This window comes from Macaca thibetana, chromosome 1 (assembly GCF_024542745.1).
Source record: "Macaca thibetana thibetana isolate TM-01 chromosome 1, ASM2454274v1, whole genome shotgun sequence".
NCBI classification, from domain to species: Eukaryota; Metazoa; Chordata; class Mammalia; order Primates; family Cercopithecidae; genus Macaca; species Macaca thibetana.
In genome coordinates, this window is record NC_065578.1 from 144,708,031 (window position 1) to 144,729,345 (window position 21,315).

At 38.4% G+C, this 21,315-nt stretch overlaps 1 protein-coding gene across 3 annotated transcripts in view; it reads right to left on the reverse strand.

The window, feature by feature from the left end:
* Positions 1–2,356: 2,356 nt before the first annotated feature.
* TGFB2 (transforming growth factor beta 2) overlaps positions 2,357–21,315 on the reverse strand; it is a 102,579-nt gene continuing 83,620 nt past the window's right edge. For 2 of the 3 annotated variants that reach the window (XM_050780339.1, XM_050780347.1), the window contains 5 exons: positions 12,509–12,641; positions 12,275–12,385; positions 10,574–10,751; positions 8,916–9,069; positions 2,357–5,167 (listed from right to left, as the gene is read on the reverse strand). In XM_050780339.1, coding sequence (XP_050636296.1) covers positions 5,009–5,167; positions 8,916–9,069; positions 10,574–10,751; positions 12,275–12,385; positions 12,509–12,641 — 735 coding nt within the window. In that variant the 3' untranslated portion in view covers positions 2,357–5,008. Of the gene's footprint in view, positions 5,168–8,915; positions 9,070–10,573; positions 10,752–12,274; positions 12,386–12,508; positions 12,642–21,315 lie in introns of those variants that run through there. The other variant, XM_050780358.1, reaches the window with a different exon arrangement.

Here is a 21,315-nt window from a genome sequence, read left to right on the forward strand (position 1 = left end):
TAATGAAGATTTCTAAGGGCTGAAATCATTTCATACAACAGCCCATCTTGCTTAGGAGTAGGTTGTGCTGTTCCACTTAGTGGTGCTTTGCTTGTACATGACCATCAGTTTCATCAAGGGCTTTGCCAGTGGGGCTTAGGTAATATTTGTACTTTTGCACATTTTTCAGTCAGCACCACCTTTTATGTTGAATTCTATAGAATGTGAATATTCAACAAATTTTGACCTACAAAAACTGCATTTTCATAAGGTATGACCTAATATAGTTCAATCATATGTAAATTACAAAAACAAAGATTGGTAATATTATAGCTAATGGGTATCATGTAGTCATTGTTTGTAAACAGAGCTGCTTTCAAATTCTTCACCAGAGGTGTCTACTAGAAACACAAGAATACAAGATGCAAATGTGAGCCACATATGTAATTTTAAATTTTCTGGTAACTGTATTAAATAAGTGAAAAAAAAAAACAGGTAAAATTAATAATATACTTTATTTAATCCCATATATTCAAAATAGTATTATTTAGACATGTAATCAATATAGAAATCAAATTAAAAATACAAAAAAGTACAATCTTTTTTTGTACTAAGTCTTCAAAATGTGGTGTATATTTTACACATCTGGCATATCTCAATTCACATTAGCCATGTTTCAATTGCTCGATGGCCACATGTGGCTAGTGGCTAATACAACAGACAATGAAGTTCCGGATCCTTCACCAACAAACTGAGTGGTCTTGGACAAGTAATTTAAGCATTCTGAGTCTGCTCACTTCCCTTTAAAATGGAGTCATATTTTTTTAAAAAACTACATCCTAGTATTAAATATGAGATTAAATAAATTAAAAGAGAGCAGTGTCTGGTAGATACTTAGAATACTGTAGTTATCAATACTGCATTATCATGTTAGGGAGTGGGTCATTAAACTAGCCACTGTTCTCTTTTACTTTGAGTTTTAGTTGGTGGACTTCAGCAAAGCTTAAAATGAACATTTTCCCTGTAAATAACTTCTGTCAGTCCTGTAACCAAAAGGTTAACATATAGAGTTATAGAATATTCTCAGGAATTACTGATGTCCTGATCAATTTATGAGATAAGGGTCTGGAGGTTTTACACATTTAGTATCAAGGTGGAGAAATATGAGCCCAGGTTATAGTCTGGAGGTTAAAAGTTCATTACAAGATCTCCAAGAAACCAAAAACAGAACAGGCTTGGAAATATTGTAAGCTTGCCTGCCATTTACTCAGCCAATTACAGAAAAAAACACTAAGCAAGGAACCTTTTCGCGTGTCCATTCACTTAACAACGACAAGGGCACTAAAACACACAGACAAAATGCTATAGAGCAAGTATTCTCATCTTCATTTTAAAGCTAAATAGAGGCCCAGAGTTGCTGACAAATTTGCCAAAGTTTGTAAGGCTGTTAGGTGGCTCTTTTCATCTCTCTGATTCTATGATACCTTCTATTCTTACTCATCAATTAAATATAATGTTGCAGTGATAGGTCTGGGACTAGCCAGGCTGCACAGAAGCATGAATGAATGAGTTGGGTGACAAACTTCCTCTCTCTATGAGTTTACTATGAAAGATCAAACACAGATGAGATTGCAGACAAGGGAAGCATTTTCTCTTCTCCCTCAATACTCGAATTGATGGTTTGTTTCTAGATGGTGTTTAGACAACACAACAGGCACACACTAGTTCTTTCACTAGACAAAGCAAGACAAACAGATTGAGTCACAATTACTATTTTTATTATTCCTGTTTATTAAGAGATTGGCAACTCATTTGAGGAGTCTGGTTTTGTAGGTAACAGCCAAAAAACTTGGAGGAAATAGGGTGGGTTTTTTTGTTTGTGGTGCAGTGGTACCAGTGAAACTGACAGGCGAGTAGCTGATCCCAACCAACCAACCCCAAAGAGCACGTGGCTCTTGTTATATCTGGCTGGCTCAGCAACTATCCAAGTTATGGGGCTACAGGGGATACTGTCTAGACCAGTTCTTTTGGCCCTGGCGTTGGCAGAACATAGAACCAGAAAGCCAAAGCATGGTGCAAACATCTCTCTGCATTTTTTCTGGTCGGCAGTCAAGCTGGATGGAAACTAAATCTCAAACAATTACCAAATACCAATAAATAAAGGAATAAAAAGACTGCACAGGGATTTCTTCCATCCTTGATGAATATGGCCTGACTCTTGTGCTTTAAAGCATGACTTCTGAAGTGACTATCCTTAAGGGAGAAAGCCGAGGGCAATGTGAAAGGTGGTATGACTTTTCCAGCTTCAGATAGTCTTACTGCATCACAGGTGTTTTCTAGACTCGATGATGGTACTGATAGGAAAAAGACATCCATGTATCATTGAAATAATTTATTTACCACTAGAGCACCACAAAAACAGACATACATCGTGTTAAAATACAGCGTAATTGGTCATCAAAATACAAAACAGCTAATCTTATATTCCATTTTTTAACCATGCCAACGATCAAATTGTACTGCTGATTAACACAAAAATAATTGCTGCCCACTTGCATACTAGCACTTCCCCCCTTCCTTCCCACCTCCACCCCCCTCCCATGGCAATATTTACTTATGGGAAATAAAGACCTTATAGAACCCCCAAATTTAAAAAAAAAAAAAGATTCAAGAGATCTTAAAATAGAGCATTTAAAATATTATCAGTGCATTCATGAGGAAAGACAAAATAATACAAAACAAAATGTCATCCTATCTGAGAGGAAAATACCTGCAGAAATAAGAGTGATTTACACATAATTAATAGAAAAGTGGAAGACAAAAAATATAATCAACACACACTCAAATCTGGGATTGGGTTACATCCAACACAAGGGCTGTTTACTATTATGGCATCCCATCTCTTGCTTTTCCAGTTTTCAAACTTGCAAATCCAATTCTTTATTTTAATTAATGGTCAGGAAATTCCGAAAAAGAAGTAGACCATATCAAACAATTTCACTTTGGATTCCCACCTCCTTATGCTGCTCTTTAGGTGAAACTGCAAATATTCCATTGCTTTACCTATTAATTTTTATTGTAAAGCTAAATAAGTGACAAGTGACAAACTGACATATTCTATAAACCCCAACATGAGGATACCTCTTCTGCAATGATGTGGCAAATTATTTATTAAAGCGAGGTAAACTTTAGCCTCAGATATAGATAAGTCTCACTCAGAGGAAAGAAAGAATTTTTTGATCATAGGAAAAATTGGCTTGTGCCTTTTCACCTTCAAAGAACATTTATAAAACCTTAACTTCAGTGAAATACACAAAATGACTTATGCTAACCTGGACTTTTTCCCCCATTTGAAAAATCGACTAAAATGTGTATGTTTCCATTTCCCACTGAATATTAAAAGCCTGACTAAAGAAAAAGAAGTTTCCTATGAAGTGTCCACTTTGTAATAACAATAGGATTTTATGAAAATATTGATTAAACGAAGGTAGAGAAACTTTTCTTAACTTAATCAAGATTCTGAGTTTTAGATAGAACCTTAAATCCTTGCTAAAACTAAAACATTTTACCTCAATCTTCTATGTATCTGTAACATTCCTCCTTTTCCTAACATAAAAGTTTGTTAATGTCTGACTTGGTTAGTAACGATGCTTGGAAGATGAAGGAAGACCACTGAACTCGAACCCATCTTTTTTGTAAAATAAAAAAAAAAGGACAGGTAGACCCAGGTAGCTTATGTCATAATAATGAACAAAACACAAAGCACAAGTAGGGCAAATGTTATAAAAATGCATCTGTAGTGCAAGTCAAAATATAGGGGCTTTACTCAAAAGTACTGGCCAGCTAAAAGAAACATACATTTGTGAGTGATCATTAAAAAGAGCTCAAATTTAAGTCAATCTAAATCGTAGTTGACATTATTACAGAATATAAAAAATATGGTAAAAATTTACACATTACACATAAAGTAGTTAATGTTTTGATTTAATAGTTTGCAAAAGAGATCTGCAGATGTGTTTTCAATTATGCTGGCTTCTATATCCATCTATTTTAATAATATAGGTATGGTTACATATACCAAAACAAAGGAAAAAACCTATAGCATAGCTATACAGCAATATTTTAAGGTCTGAAGTTTGACCAGTACATGTCAAAACACTTCAACATTTCACTGGTTTACTAAACTGACAAAGAACCATTTACAATTAAAAAGAAAAAAAAATCTTACAGACTTATTCTGACTGAAAGTTTCTTTTATTAACAGGCTTTTTAGTTTTTGGACCTTACAAGAAGCTTCCTTAGGCAGCTGGTACATAACATGTGTTTTCAGGGTCTTTATCTTAATGCAGACTTTTTCGGTCATATAATAACTCACTTGGGTTTTCATCCCATTAATATGACCTCTTTTTTTCTGGCTCGTTTGAGTTCAAGTTCTTTAAGCCATCCATGAGTTTCTGGCAAAGTATTTGGTCTCCACTTTATACACCTGTTTTATTTTCCAAGGGCAATGAAACGTTCATTATATAGTAACACACAATAAATAACTCACTGTTAACTCTAAGAGTAAGAATGGAAAGGGTGCCTATTGCATAGCAATACAGAAAAATCAAGTGAGGCGTGGGATAGGAACGGTACGTACAGCAACTCCACTTAATGGGATTTTCCTGTTTTTTTTTTTTTTTTCTTTTTGTTGTTGTTGTTGTCGTCGTTGCTCACATAATTAACACTAATAAATTCTTCCAGTGTTTATTTTTTTCCTTTAAAAACAATTTGCTTCTTGTCTCTCTCACTTACAAAGTAGGTGAAATGTAGAATAAGGCCTTCAACTTTTTTTGTGTCAGATGCCAGTTTTAACAAACAGAACACAAACTTCCTACGTGTCTGAACTAGTACCGCCTTTTCAAAATTTTTTTTAACACTGACGAACCAAGGCTCTCTTATGTTTTCTTGTTACAAGCATCATCATTGTCGTCGTCATCATCATTATCATCATCATTGTAATTTTGATCTTGCCACTTTTCCAAGAAGTTTAGCTGCATTTGCAAGACTTTACAATCATATTAGAAAGCTGTTCAATCTTGGGTGTTTTGCCAATGTAGTAGAGAATGGTTAGAGGTTCTAAATCTTGGGACACGCAGCAAGGAGAAGCAGATGCTTCTGGATTTATGGTATTATATAAGCTCAGGACCTGAAAGGACACAGGAGAGGAGAGACATCATAGGGAAAGATGGAAAATGAACACAATTAGTTTTTAAAAAACAATTTTGCATTGTTATCCGTCATAGCGCTGAGTAGGAAATTTGAATTATTTTCTGTCGTGAATTTCCTAAATTACAGTCAAACTGGTATGTGACCTTAGCAATCATCAAAGTCATTATTTTCCCACACAGAACTCGTTTTTCACACATCTTAAGCAAATGATTCTGTAAGAGTCAGATTGGAAAAAACTGCTCATTCAACAGATTTTCCCAGTTTTTCCAATAAGTCTTTCCTCTGATCAGTCCTTGGCTGCACATACTTCCTAGGTCCCCACAAAACTTGATCCTTGTAGTATTTGGTCTTTTTTGTACACTACTCTGTAAATGAAGTTGTTTCTTGAGTATACGTTTCAATTCCATATAGATTCAGAGCTCACTCCAGGTCAGGAACTCTATAGACTCTGCTTTTATCTTATAGCCCCAGTAAGTCTTCTCTGGACAAAATGAGATTCATGTACTAAGTGAAGAAATGAATACATGAATAAGTAGAAGAATAAAAAGTTCTATCAAAGCTCTCATAAGAGCTTTAATCTACCCTTGGGTAGAGAAAAAGACACCTGCAAGCAATGTGAAATCTTTCTACAGACCGGGCACAGTGGCTCACGCCTGTAATCCCAACACTTTGAAGAATCACTTGAGTCCAGGAGTTCAGGACTAGCTTGGACAACACACCTAGACCTTGTTTCTTTAAATAAATAAATAAGGAAGGAAGGAAATGAAATCTTTCTACGTTAAGTGTCTCCTCAGGCCAATTTAAGGTATCCTCAATTTTCATTAAAAAAAAAGTCTTTTTATTTAGCATTGCTTCATAGATACAATGATGCTAGAAATGACATAAAAGTGATCTCTAAGATCTCCTATAAGAAAGAATTTTTCACTTTCTTATATTTTGCTTAAAACGGTCATAATCATAATCACAATCATAATCAACCCTCCATTAACTTTCTATGTGGTAAATAGTAGTTGCTGAGTTGGAGGAGTTAATGGCAAGTCCGAAAACAGGATGAAGAGACGGTTCTATAATTAGACTTATACCTTTAACCCCATTCTGTATCAGAGGGGTGTGCGACTTTTACTAATGGAAGTATGTAGGTTCCCCACTGATGATACAGAGACATTTCCAAGGATGCCATTAATGTGTTAGTCAAACAGCAAATGACCTTTTCCTCGAGATTCACTGCAATTTTTTCAGCCTAAGACAGAAGATCTGTTCAGCACAGCAACACTGACTACTTTATTAGCTACCTCTGGCTTCTTGGGTAACTGTCCAAACCACACATTTGTGACCATGACAGTTATTCTTCCTCTCTCCTTGAAAAACAAGCGTGGTCTCAGCCTTCACACACTCCCTCTGTGTATCAGAGAGGAGAATTATGTTTCTACTTGGCAACAGGGCCTTGCCCACATTACAGCTACTGCTGCCGCAGCCCAGAGGAGGCAGCCTGGCCAGAGAGCTCAGACAAAGGGACAGGCATGAGCAAGCTTCCCTCACATGGCCAAGCACACGGTCGCCCCCGAGTGCCAAAGTCTACAGGGGAGTTGGGAAAACAGCTGAAGGAAGGGGAGCCATATTTGTCAATTTAAATTCCAGCATATGCAGGCATTTATAAATAAATATACTTTATACTCCATGAACTCATGATTTTTCGTATGAACTAAAGAGGAATTTTTATAATACAGATTGTCTAAAATAATTGATAACCCCCAAACTCATGAATTCAGCTGAATGTAGTATGTGATCTTCTTGGCAGCTGATCCATTTTCCTATCCTGCAGTGAAGGCAATTTTTCTAATGCCTCTTTAATAGGGAGATTTACAGAGGCATAAAGAGCAGAATAGAAACCCTAACATTTAACCATATTTTGGGAATTAAACCCAGTAAGATAGGGCAAATGGAGGCCTGGTTATAAAACAAGGAGGCCTACGTGCCAAGCCTTGGTTTGTCACTAATTTTCTCTTTGGTCTTGGGTATCATCTAGACTACATGATCTAGACTCCAATTTCTTTTCTTTTCTTTCTTTTTTTTTTTTTTTTTTTTTTGAGATGGGGCCTCACTCTGTCACCCAGGCTGGAGTGCAGTGGCACGATCTCGGCTCACTGCAACCCCTGCCTCCCGGGTTCAAGCAATTCTCTGCCTAAACCTCCCAAGTAGCTGGGATTGCAGGCGCCCGCCACCATGCCTGGCTAATTTTTTTGTATTTTTAGTAGAGATGGGGTTTCACCATCTTGACCAGGCTGGCCTTGAACTCCTGACCTCGTGATCCACCCATCTTGGCCTCCCAAAGTGCTGGGATTACAGGCATGAGTCACCGTGCCTGGCCCCCAATTTCTTTAAGAAAATGAAAGGGTTGGATAAGATGTCCTTTCTATCTCTAAAATCCTGATGAGCCATCAGGAGGAAGCATGTGAACAAATAACATTATTACATAGAAAAACTCTTCTGGAAGAGTTCTAATCTTGCTGGAAACCCATACCATCCAATCTGGGAATTACCTTCTGAATTAACTCTATCTTCACTGAAACAACTTGATAAAATACTCAGATTCTCATTTACTTTGTGTTACATTTTTAAAAAGTAGAGAAACTAATTTTCAAGTCATTTTTACATATATCATCTTTTGTGCTTCATATCAACTCTTGCGTTTGGCATTAGTATTTTAAAGATAACTTTTAATACAGACATTCCTTCTTACTGATAAGAAACTGAGGTTTAGAGATGTTAAACTACATTCTGTCATACATTAGTAAATTGCTAGTGTATTTACTAATAATCACACACTCACTGGCATTAACTGAAATCCCCAGTGTTCTTTCTAATGTAACAGTCCCTGATGGAGATGACAGCAGATTTTTTTTTTTTAGATGGAGACCTGGGTCCTGTCACACTTTATCTATAAATGATACTATGTGACATATTGATTTTAAAAGGGTGTGCTGTTTTTGGCTATTTATGCTTATAGCTGTTAAAAATATAAAACTCATGGAGGCAGAGAGTAGAATGATGGTTACCAGAGGCTGGGAACAGGGTAAGGGTGAAGAGAAGCTGATTAATAGATACCAAAATACAGTTAGATAGAATGAACAAATTTTAATGTTTTATAGCACAGTAGGGTTACTATAGTTAACGATAATTTATTGTATATTTTTAAATAACTAGAAGAGATGACCTGGAATGTTCCCCAAATGAGGAAATGATACATTTTTGAGGTGATGGATATCCTAATTACCCTGATTTCATCATTACACATTGTATACATGTATCAAAATATCACATGTACCTCATTAATATATGCAAGTATGTATGAATAAAAATTATTTTTGAAAAAGAATATAAAATAAAGAAAAAACCAAACAAAACTTCCCTCCAGTTGTTTATAACTGGGCAGGTGAGACCTGTGGTTTGAAACTGATCAGTGTCACTTTCTGATTTCATCTACAGCCTACATTCTTCCTCCTCATCTATTAGGGGAGTGCGAAAGTAATCGCGGTTTTTGCCATTGAAAGTAATGGCAAAAACCGCGATTACTTTTGCACCAACCTAATAAAAGAATTTCTCCAGTACCCATACATGTGTGATGGTAAAAGGGCACCAAGTTAATTACAACTCATTTGGAAATACTATCAGCAGGTGCACATGGTAACCCAAGAACAGAGACAACAGGTAAGCTGAACACTCACCCTGCTGTGCTGGGTGTCTGAACTCCATAAATACGGGCACGCTCCAGCACAGAAGTTGGCATTGTACCCTTTGGGTTCGTGTATCCATTTCCACCCTAGATCCCTCTTGAAATCAATGTAAAGTGGACGTAGGCAGCAATTATCCTGCACATTTCTGTTAAAAAAAAAAAAAAAAGCAATGGAGATTTTAAAGCTGATTCACCACCTCACTCTACCACCACCTCACCCCAAACCAGAAAAATGACTCATTCATTTATTCAACAAACATCTAATGAGCAAACACCATGGGCCAGGTGTTTTTTGTTTGTTTGTTTGTTTGAGACAGAGTCTCGCTCTGTCGCCCAGGCTGGAGTGCAATAGCATGATCACGGCTCACTGCAACCTCTGCCTCCCGGGTTCACGCCATTCTCCTGCCTCAGCCTCCCAAGTAGCTGGGACTACAGATGCCTGCCACCACGCCCGGCTGATTTTTCATATTTTTTGTAGAGACAGGGTTTCACTGTGTTAGTCAGGATGATCTTGATCTCCTGACCTCGTGATCCGCCCGCCTCAGCCTCCTAAAGTGCTAGGATTACAGACGTGAGCCACTGTGCCTGGCCCATAGGCCAGGTTTAAACGGCTTTACTGTAATCTTAAGTGACTTTCATGATAGGGTGTTGTGTGTGGTGATTTGCTGGACTGCTTGCCCCTATGAGTTCTATACCCTGACTTCCTTGTCTGTGACCTGGAAAATCATACCTTTACCTTCAAGTGACCAGATATAATCAGGGAGTGGCTGGGCATGATGAAGCCCTTTCCAATCAACACTGGGCAGTTCTGCCATCCAGCCTCTATTGCCCTTTCAAATACAAAATGAAAGGAGTACAACAGCAATTTTCAAAGAACCGTCTAAGGCATTTTCCTTTGAGAATCGATCCTTTATTTCACCACATGTTCCCCAATCTAGGAATGAACCAGAGATCAAGAAACATGCAGTCTTGCTGAGGGCAACCACTGGATCGGGCAATCAAAAAGTGCAGCTTTACTCCTGGCCTCTGACCTTTTGAGTCCTTCATCAGTGAGGACCCTTCCCTGTCCCGTACCTCTCAAAATAAGGAAAGAGCCCTCCTCTCACGGAGACCACCTAAGAACATTCACATTCTCCCTCCATGCACTCATGTGGGAATGGGAAATAAATTGTTCTTGCTTCTCTCATATGCTGTTGCTAAAGGCGTGACACATGGCATTCTGCTGCCTCATCTCTGTTACTATGACAGAAGTGTGACTATAAGCACTCGAACTTGGTGAGGGTGAAGGCATCATACAGATGGTGGGTTTTTCTTGATTAAGGAGTTGACATCACGCACCTCCAATAAGCTTTTATTTGTTCTGAGGGGCAGAGAGCTTTTCTTCTTCTTCAGCGCCAAAGAACTTCAGAGGAATGTTGGGGAAAAAATTCAGGGGGGCTAGTTTTCTCCCTTCACACTTGGTTCACTGCTAAAGACCTGATGAATGTAAGCCTCTGGGAAGAATGGTGGTATGAGATACAGGAGATGTACTGCACTCTATCTGGTCTTAGCAATGAGTTCCACTCGGGTCAATACACGGTAGAAGAAAGGGCAAAGGCAGTGTAAGAGTTAACAGATGCAATTACTTGATTTTATTTTCATTTCCTTTACCTAAAGCAATACGCCGCATCCAAAGCACGCTTCTTCCGCCGGTTGGTCTGTTGTGACTCAAGTCTGTAGGAGGGCAATAACATTAGCAGGAGATGTGGGGTCTTCCCACTGTTTTTTTTCCTAGTGGACTTTATAGTTTTCTGATCACCACTGGTATATGTGGAGGTGCCATCAATACCTTGAAAAAATGCATTTGGGTAATAAACATTTAGCTTCACCTTCATCAAATATAATCAGCCATATTTTTTTCCTTTGTATATTGTCACAAATAGCAGTGATGACCACCAAAGCAGCATCAGCTGGCAACAGTCATTCCCCATGGAAATAGATATGGCACAACAGGACTTCGACTAACCCACGTGACAATTAACACTTCTAAATGGGGCTCTTGTCAGAAGGCAGTTCAGTGTCAAAGCCAGGGCTGTTGGTTATGAAAGTCACTACAGAAGCAGTCTTTGACCTATAGTCCAAGGGCAATCTAGGCAGTTTATTTTAGTCAATCCTCAGTTTAGGCTGTGTTCAAGTCCTCGACAACTGAACACATGGCAATAGAATATGCCTTGTCACCCGCTGGTTAACACTCTTCCTAAGACTACTAAACTCAAAAGACTTTCCTAATGAACATAAACTGAGACTTAACTGAATTGGAGTGAATTAGGTTCAAGTGAAACAGAAGTCACCCTTACCTAATGCTATTTTGGGAAGCTGTGAAGAAAGGGCTTTTTCATTTATTTTATGGCATCCTCAACACTTTCCTGATTCCATCTGAGATTTAGAAACTTGAGCTCCCCAAAGCATGCTCAAGAGACTGCCAGTTTAAGCATTTAATCTCCACACTCCAGAGAATCATGACTAGGTTAGAGACTGAAATAAATCTCTAGACCTCTGGGAGCATTTTTCCATGAGCGAGCACTGCTGTAGTCTTCTAAAAGTGGATGGAGGTCCTGGGTGATGTTAGGAGGGCAGGGAAATCAATTCTCTGGCCTGGCATTGTGGGCAGATGCTGCATTGGCACATGGGCAGAGATTTCCTCTCACCTCTCATCATCCAACAACTCATCATCTAATACATGAAGTGACTTGAGGCCTTGGTATCTCCTCACTCTCCATGACTTTTGTCCAACTTACTTAAAGGTGAGCATGGGGAAAGCCAAAACCTTTTTATGTGTTTATAAACTAATATAAAATTCTGATAAGGAACCCACTTGAAATATTGGGTATGGGCTAGAAAAGGTGGAATATTCTTATACATGGAAAGTTAGTTATGGGAGCTGTAGCATGAGGAGACTCTTTCTTCTGTGAAATATGGTTGTCAGTTCCTGACATTTGGCTTGGGGGATTATCATTGAATTTTCTTAAATACATTCTATCTTTCTCTATAATATCAGTAGAGATGGAAAGTTGGTTTGCTACAATGAAGAACAAAGGTCTTAACTTACTACTGGAGGGTTAATGAGTTAATAATCAGTTATTATTGACCAAGTCATCACTGGACATTGAGAATTATAAACGGGGAACCTATCCCATTCTTCCAATCCTTTCTCCCTTCACATATGTATATCCAACCATATCATTGTCCAAATGAATGAAATTCCCCAGGCCTCACCAGTCTCATTTTCACATGCAAACTGATTTTATCCCCCATGAGATTACCAATATAGACCCCTCCCTCCCCCACCTCATATGACCAAGTTTCGGTTACCTGCAAATCTTGCTTCTAATTCTTCGCTTTTATTTGGGATGATGTAATTATTAGATGGTACAAAAGTGCAGCAGGGACAGTGTAAGCTTATTTTAAATCCCAGGTTCCTGTCTGGAAAACATTAAGTCAAGGAGGTCATTTGTATGTGTGTCTATACCCTTAAATCTGCAATCAATTTAAAGTAACTTAGGGATACCAAACATCTTGGGAGGAAAAGAGAGAGTGGCCTGTAACCTTTATGGTGAAGCCATTCATGAACAGCATCAGTTACATCGAAGGAAAGCCATTCGCCTTCTGCTCTTGTTTTCACAACTTTGCTGTCAATGTAGCGCTGGGTTGGAGATGTTAAGTCTTTGGACTTGAGAATCTAGAGGGAAAAAGAGCAAGAGAAAAGGCTGAGTTGGCATTCTGACAGCATGACTAAACCAAAACTATTAACAGTGTTCTAATTCATTATCTAAATTTAGCTCTACTATAGTATAGCCATGTATTGTCATCTCAATAGCATGGTCACATGCAAAAAAAACACAACACCAGGCTATTTGCCATGAAAAATAGAGCTACTAAATCAGCTGCATGTTATGATAAAGGTGACAGGAACCATAAAGCCAAGTGTCTTAAAGAAAGTGACAGTAATTATTTTACTTTGCTGACATAAGCTTTGCAAGATTTCAGCCATAAATTCTATGCTATTAAGTTAATGGTTTTCTTGTTCTGCTTCCCTACTTATTTAATTTGGGGAGTTGGGGTACAGGAAGGGACAAGAGGAGAAGTCCAGTTCAGAGGACCCAGACTCACTCTCAAAGGCCCTGAATTATAAATCTCTTTCTAATAAAGAAAGAACGGTCCTAACCTTGGTTTCCGAATCCACTGCCATTAAAATATGTGTCATGCCTCAGCTTTTGAGGTAAGTCCCTGGCTGGGATGTTTTACTCTTAATGTTACTTGTTATGATTTATAAAGATATTCCATCTCCTGTAGACTCAGAATGAATCTAAGCAGAAGTTGTTTGGTATTCTGCATAGATGAATGTCTAAAAGCAAATCAGCCTAAACACTGAGACTTTAGAAAGATGTATTTATCTCAGGCTGGGTGAGGTGGCTCACTGTAATCCCAGCACTTTAGGAGGCTGAGTTGGATGGATCAGTTGAGGTCAGGAGTTCAAGACCAGCCTGGCTAACATGATAAAACCCTGTCTCTACTAAACACAAAAATCAGCAAGGCATGGTGGCGGGTGCCTGTAATCCCAGCTACTCGGGAGGCTTAGGCAGAAGAATCACTTGAACCCAGGAGATGGAGGTTGCAGTGAGCTAAGGTGGCACCACTGTGCTCCAGCCTGGGGGACAAAGAGAGATTCCCTCTCAAAAAAAAAAAAAAAAAAAAAAAAAAAAAAAAAAAAAAAAAAGGCAAGAAAAAGAAGAAAGAAAGAAAAAAGAAAAGAAAAAGTTTTTTTTTTTTTTTTTTTTTTGAAACAGAGTCTCGCTCTGTTGCCCAGGCTAGAGTGCAGTGGTGTGATCTCGGCTCACTGCAAGCTCCACCTCCCAGGTTCACACCATCCTCCTGCCTCAGCCTCCAGAGTAGCTGAGACTACAGGCGCCCATCACCACTCCCGACTAATTTTTTGTATTTTTAGTAGAGATGGGGTTTCACCGTGTTACATAGGATGGTCTCGATCTCCTGACCTTGTGATCTGCCCGCCTAGGCCTCCCAAAGTGCTGGGATTACAGGTATGAGCCACAGCACCTGGCCAAAGAAAAGAAAAAGTTAAAATTTTGAGAAAGGTGTATTTATCTCAAATGAGTAAAGCGCAACTGCAGTATGTTCCTAGGTTTCGACAGGAAGTGAATATTTTAGGTGGTTTTTTTAAAATTCTATTAACTAAATCATGATTCTAAGTCTACTAGAGCTATAGTAAATCCCTACTGAAACCCTGTATCGTGCCTTTCCTCAGTACTTAGGGGTTCAAGCTCTCTCATTTTTGTACTACTCTTCCTGATTTTTGTACTACTCTTACTGTTTTGTGGTCATTCCATAGCAATGGGCATAGTCTCTCCAGTAAGTTCATAAAACTTCCCAGGTCAGGGATCATGTCTTCAATTTGATGTCATTTCAAACCATAATACTCAATTGAATCAATGTCTATTAAATGTTTATTTCAGTATCTAGAAGATTTATTAACTCTCCTTTAATCCTTGTAAAACAAAAATGCATCATTTTCCCACTGATTTGAAAATACACTTTCCTTCCATGTGTTTACATGATTTGTTTCAGGTACTTTGGCAACAAACACTTCCTGAAATACTTGTCATAATGGTAGACTTTTTTCTGGATTAAGTAAGTATAATAAAGGAAGGAGATTCATACAATTTGACCCTTGGGTGCCCTCATGAATTTTACACAAGTCCTATTCTACAGACCTGCCCCTGTGGTCCAAAAATTCCACTAAAAGAAGAGAATGTGGAGGCAATAATGACTCTATGATAGGCAAGAAATGCTCTTTGTGAATTAAAGAAGGCAGATAAACATGACTTAAGGGCTGGGTACACTACTCTCTGAGCTTGGCACACATTATTTTATTTTATTTAATTCTCAAAATATTCCTGTAGGGTAGATTAAGGAAACAAATTCAAGGAAGTTAACTTGCCCAATGCCTCCCAGTGAACAAGTGTGAAGAGAGGATCCAACTCAATCCTGAGTCATTTTCCCACTTCAGTGCTGGATTTTTAAAGACCAAACAAGTTATCTAGTCAAGAAAACATTCAATGATAGAGGCAGAGATTTTTAAATAAGATTAAAATGAATGTTGGTACAAGATGAAAATATAAGATGGTGGAATGTATACACAATGAATGTTGGCAAAAAGCTATAGCTTTAAAGATACAACTTAATAGCAATCCATCCCCTGGGAATCAAATCTTGCCTTGAGAATACTCCCAGTTGGGAAAATAAAACATCACTTATCTAATTCTGAATAAGTGGTATAATTAACCTACTATGAAATAGCAATGATAAAAACAATGGTTGAGAAGAAGTTTTCAGGCATTTTGATCTGCCTCACTGACTAAAAACTGGTAACATTCACAGAACTCATTGTTCTGTCTTTAAATTCTTCCTGTAGCTAATCTGCAACAATGCATTTTTACATAATGCTTTGCATATTTCTGTACTGCTGATTAGCACAGTGTATATCTTATTCCTATAGCTCACACTTAGACATACTACCTAGAACTAAACATTGTCTCCATTGCTGAATTAATTACTTATGATATACATGTCAAATGTCTATGATACTGTATATATGTGTGTGTGTATATATATGTCTATATATGTCTAGTGTCATTAGAGACACAGAATTTTTTAAAATTATGACCATGTCGACCAAATAAGCAGAAAAGACACATAATGCCAAATCTATAGAAATCTTTCACCTTACAGAAAAAGAGTACATTTAGATGATCTTGCCTGGAAAGAGTCCAAAGAGCAGCAAAGAGACTCTGAAGCTTTTTCTCTTTTAAATCTCACTAGGAGACTTACGATAAGGGCTTCCTCAACCACAGAGCACTGGTAGGCTCAGACAATGGACAACTTCATCCCCTCACTTGAGTGAAAGGTCCTCTGGATCTTTTTCACTAGCTCCAGATTCAAGAACAGGCCACATATGAAGCACCCAAGAAATACAGTTAGTTAGCCACATAATTCTCAAACATAGTGGCGACTTTTGCCTGGTGGATTTGTTGTCTTGAATTTCATGGCCAAAGAGTTCTTAACCCACTTGTTGCATGTTAACTCCATTCTTCTTATCCAGTCCTTAGTGGAAACAGGAAACAGCTGCTTTCCATCACTCAGAGAATATCCCTCATATTCTTGGAGACTATGATTAAGTCCCCCTCAGCGTGCTTGCTTGCTCTCTCTAAACTAAATAAACCCAGTTCCTTTAGACAATATTTAGAGGGGTAATTTCCCAAACCTTTAATCATTTGGGTTGCTAACAAGGATGAATGATGCTATATAAAAGTATTCCTCCTACAGCTTCATGATTTTGCTTCAGAACTGTCTAGAAAACCCTCTAATCACATCGTAAAGTCTTGAATCTTAACTTGAAAGGTATCTTCTTCCTAAGAATAGGCACGACTTCACTGGTCTCTGTTTATCTCCCATTTATCACCCACACTAAATTGAACTGTAAGAGAAGAAGGCATGGAAAATCAACCTGCTGCTTACATTCAAAAGTTTATACAAGAAGTGACCAGATCAGTCAACTTCCCATTCTATTTTAGCCTTTGCTGTCTGTCTTTCTCCGGTCTCTGAACAACAAGAGTATTGAATGTTAGCAGTTGTGGATATGTAGCTGTTAATTGTTTTTCTAGATTCACGAGTCATTTGCTTCTAAATTTCTTCATACCTTTTTTTTTTTTTTTTTTTTTTTTTTGAGACAGGGTCTCACTCTGTCACCCAGGTTGGAGTGCAGTGGCATGATCTTGGCTCACTGCAACCTCCGCCTCCCAGGTTCAAGCGATTCTCTTGCCTCAGACTCCGGAGTAGCTGGGACTACAGGTGTGCGCCACCCACGCCTGGCTAATTTTTTGTATTTTTAGTAGAGACGAGGTTTTGCCATGTTGCCCAGGCTGGTCTCGAGCCACCCGCCTCGGCCTCCCAAAGTGCTAGGATTACAGGCTTGAACTACCACTCCTGGCCTCTTTACATAGCTTATCATGACAAAGATAATTTAGTTGAATAGTAGAAGCTCTCTTAACTGGCGTCCCCTTAACTGGCCAGAGTAACCAGCATTCTCCATTAATTCCATGTTTTATAATATGTATTGGCTGATGCCCAAAGCACACTGGGGATCATTGGGGAAAGTTACTCTCCAAGCACTTCCATTCTTACCAGTTGAGTTGTATGCTTAACAAATATCAATTATACACAGTTCTTTTTTTCCCTAGAAAGCATGAAATGATATACATTTCTAAACCTGTTTATGACACTTGGACTTGTTATTGTAATTATGCAAGTTAATTAAATGGTCTAGAAACTGATGAAATGCAGGACCAAAAGTAAAGAGAGCTGTTTCTTCTCTGAAAGTCAAGTTGACTGTCTTGGAAAGTCTTCATAAAGACAAGTTCCTGTAGGAAAGAAGTTTTTTGGAAAACAGTTTGGTAGTTCCTCAAAAAGGCAAACATTGAATTATCCCATGATCCAGAAATTCCACTCTTACATATATAGCCAAAAGAACTGAAAGCTGGCACTCAAGCAATACTTATACATCAATGTTCACAGCAGCATTACTCACAATAGTCAAAAGGTGGGGGGAAAAAATTGAAGTATTCATCAAGAGATGAATGCATAAATGAAACATAGTACACTCATCCACTAAGATATTTTTCAGCCGTAAGAGAGAATGAAATTCAGACACATGCTACATGACATGGATTAACTCTGAGGATTATGCTAAGTGAAATAAGCTGACACAGAAGAACAAACACTGTGATTCCACTTACAAGAGGTACTTTGAATAGGCAAATTCACACAGATAAAAAACAGACTAGGCCAGTCATGGTGGCCCACGCCTGTAATCCCAGTACTTTGGGAGGCCGAGGTGGGCGGATTACCTGAAGTCAGGAGTTTGAGACCAGCCTGGCCAACACGTGAAACCCTGTCTCTACTAAAATTACAAAAATTAGCTGGGCATGGTAGCACACGCCTGTAATCCCAGCTACTCAGGAGGCTGAGGCAGGAGAATTGCTTGAACCCAGGAGGCTCCAGCCTGACCGAAAGAGCAAGACTCTGTCTCAAAAAAAAAAAAAAAAAAAAAAAAAAAAAAGAGGCAGACTAGAGGTTAGCAGGGGTGTAGAAGGTAATTAGAAGGTATTGTTTAATGGGTACAGAGTTTCTGCTGGGGATGAAAAAAGTTCTAGAAATGGATAGTGGTGATGGCTATAAAATATTGTGAATGTACTTAATGCTGCTGACTTGTATACTTAAAGAATGGTTGAATTGTGATGTTTATATTATGTATATTTTATCACAATAATTTTTTTCAAATTTTAGGTGCGAGAGAGACAGCTATAAAAGAAATAATATGACAAAATTTAGAAGAATTCTGCACTCAGGTTGCTCAGCAATTGTCCTTAAATGTTTCTCTCTGCTTCAGAGAAACTAAAGATAGAAATTGTAGATGATGCACTATGAATGTGATTTATACAAAACAAAAAAAAAAATGACATGGATTGGCACATCCACGTCAAAGAAAAGTCCTTGGACTTTCATAAAAAAACTCAGCCTCAGCATGTGAATGTGTATGTATACATCCATATGTACATACATATATATTTGTTTTAAGTTTAAAAAAGTTAAGGTTTGCATCTCTCTCTTTCTGTTTCTCTCTCTTATGTTTTTCTAATCCCTTGCTTTAACTGATTTTTTAATCTTTAAGTGACCAACAACTGTTTCTGACTGAATTAGAAAAGAGGGCTTCTCATGTATTGAAAATGAGATTTAGCTGTATCTGGCTTAGCTGCCACCCACAGTGATGTTTGAATGTCACCTTCATTACATTACTGATATATACTCATTAGATATAATATGTGCGAAATACCCACATATCGCCTTCAGCAAGGCTCTAAGCTCTTCACTGAATTACCAAACTCCCTACACAAAAGCATCCATTCATTTCTCTGCCATTGGAAAGCAGCCAACCAGGGAGTGGATAAAGGTGAAACTCACTGATGTTACCCAATAGTTTCAGGGGGAAAAAACAAGTAGAAGTCTAGATGTAAAATTATAGCCAGAAGAAATCTTAACCTTAAAAAAAAAAAAAAAGCTGTAAAACAACTCAGGATTTGGGTTAGACACTAAGGGCAACATATCTTACACATCTATGAGACATTGCAAAGAGTTATTAAGAAAGCATTGGGAATTCAATGTTATTTTCCATATTCATACATCAACAGACCCACAGGAGACCATGGGGCAATTCAATCAGACTTCTAATGCAAAGGGAATTTAACTATAGCGCTGTAGAGAAAAATTGACACCAGCTTCATTAGTGTGGGCCCATCTTGTTTTTAAATGCATTTAATGTTTTTAACGCTTTAAATATGTTTAATTATTAATATCTTTAAGTGTATTCAATGTTTAAATGTATTTAAATGTTTTAAATGTTTGCAGTGACTTGCAAGGAGTGATGAACAAATGATGAATCAAACATTCACTCTGCTGGCTATGAGCATGAGTCTCCCAGATCTGCCTGACCTCAAGTCATTCACTTCAGCATTATGAAATACTAGCATTGGCAAGGCACTTGGAGGCCATCTGCTTCAATCCAATACAGTTCATTCTCTAACATCTCTTTGTCTAAAGGCCTCTCATGACCGTGAACTCACTATTTAATGAGAAAGGTCATCCCCATTTTGGACAATTCATATTGTTGAGATTCTCCATTACCTCGGACTTAAAATTTCCGTCAACTAGTCCTCCTTAACAATAGCGCCATTGCCTCATATTTGTACAACCATTGTAGTTTTTCAGATATTTGAACATTTTGCCATGTTTTTAGCCCTTCACAGAAACCCTGTGGGATGAATATCATGGTCCTTATTGTCTGCATTCTTAAAGAAACAGAAGCCCAGGCCCGGCGCGGTGGCTCACGCCTGTAATCCCAGCACTTTGGGAGGCCAAGGCGGGCGGATCACAAGGTCAGGAGATCAAGACCATCCTGGCTAACACAGTGAAACCCCATCTCTACTAAAAATACAAAAAATTAGCTGGGCGTGGTAGCGGGTATCTGTAATCCTAGCTACTTGGGAGGCTGAGGCAGGAGAATGGAGTGAACCTGGGAGGCGGAGGCTGCAGTGAGCTGAGATGGCGCCACTGCACTCCAGCCTGGATGACAGAGTGAGACTCCATCAAAAAAAAAAAAAAAAAAAAAAAAAGAAGCAGCAGAAGCCTGAAGCACTTAGGTGTGTTAACAAACCCTTCAGGAAGAGCCTGGACTAATGTCTTTCCCTCTTAATACCAGTGGAGAAGGCTTTCCAATATTGTGTTTCGCCCTCTGGAGCAAGATGTAAAACTCTTTCTTTTCCATGTCAGGCAGGCCCCAATCACAAGAAGCGGCTTCCCTCAACTGATCCCTTTAAGGCAAAGTTCAAGGTGTGTCACCATCCTTATTAAACCCCTTTCCAATGTCTTCTTAAAATTAGTTCCTCAACAAACTCCAGATATAGTCTAACAGAATATGGAGATACATAGAACCTGTCAAGTGTGAAGAGGGCAGTAGCTATTGCTTCCCTTGTTTTGGTCACTACTTTTAATGCAAACTATTTACTTTTGGCAGCAGCCACAACACACCATTCAGTCAGAGAAATTTTTTTGTAAAATGAAACCTTTGTTCTTATCCACAAACTGTTGTTAAGTCAGATTTTTCCACTCCAAATCCTTTCTGGAATGAGGTGGAATAAAGAGAAAGAAATAATGGAAAGCAAGAAGGGAGGGAGGGCTGGTCTTTTTAGCCTAGTGGTCTCCAATGTTAGCCTGCTTCAGAAACATCTGGAGTGCTCATTAACACAGATTGCTAAGCCCCATCCCCAGAGCTTCTGATTTAATAGGATGAGGTGGAGGCCCAAGAATTTGCATTTCTAACAAATTCCCAGGTGATGCAGAAGCTGCTAACCAGTGATTACTCTGAGAACCACTGCTGTAGCCTGTATTTATATAATTCATTTTTCGAACGTAAATGCAAATTACACATATGTATCTGTTAATGTTGAACTCTATTATCTGACCCAAGTTTTAGCCTCTTGGAATCTCTCTGAATCTTCAGTTTGCTATTCAATGTATAAGCTACTCTTCCCAGCCACAGAGCACCAGCAACAGTGCAGCCAATGTCTTCATCACATTAACGATAACAATGTCAAAATCATAAGGCCAAAACCAGAACCTGTTGCTGGCTTCTTAGTTACCTCCTTCCTGGTAGTCATTTCTGAAATCAACACTCTGTGGTACGTTGTATACAGCAGAAAAAAGTGGAATTTTGCTCATTGACT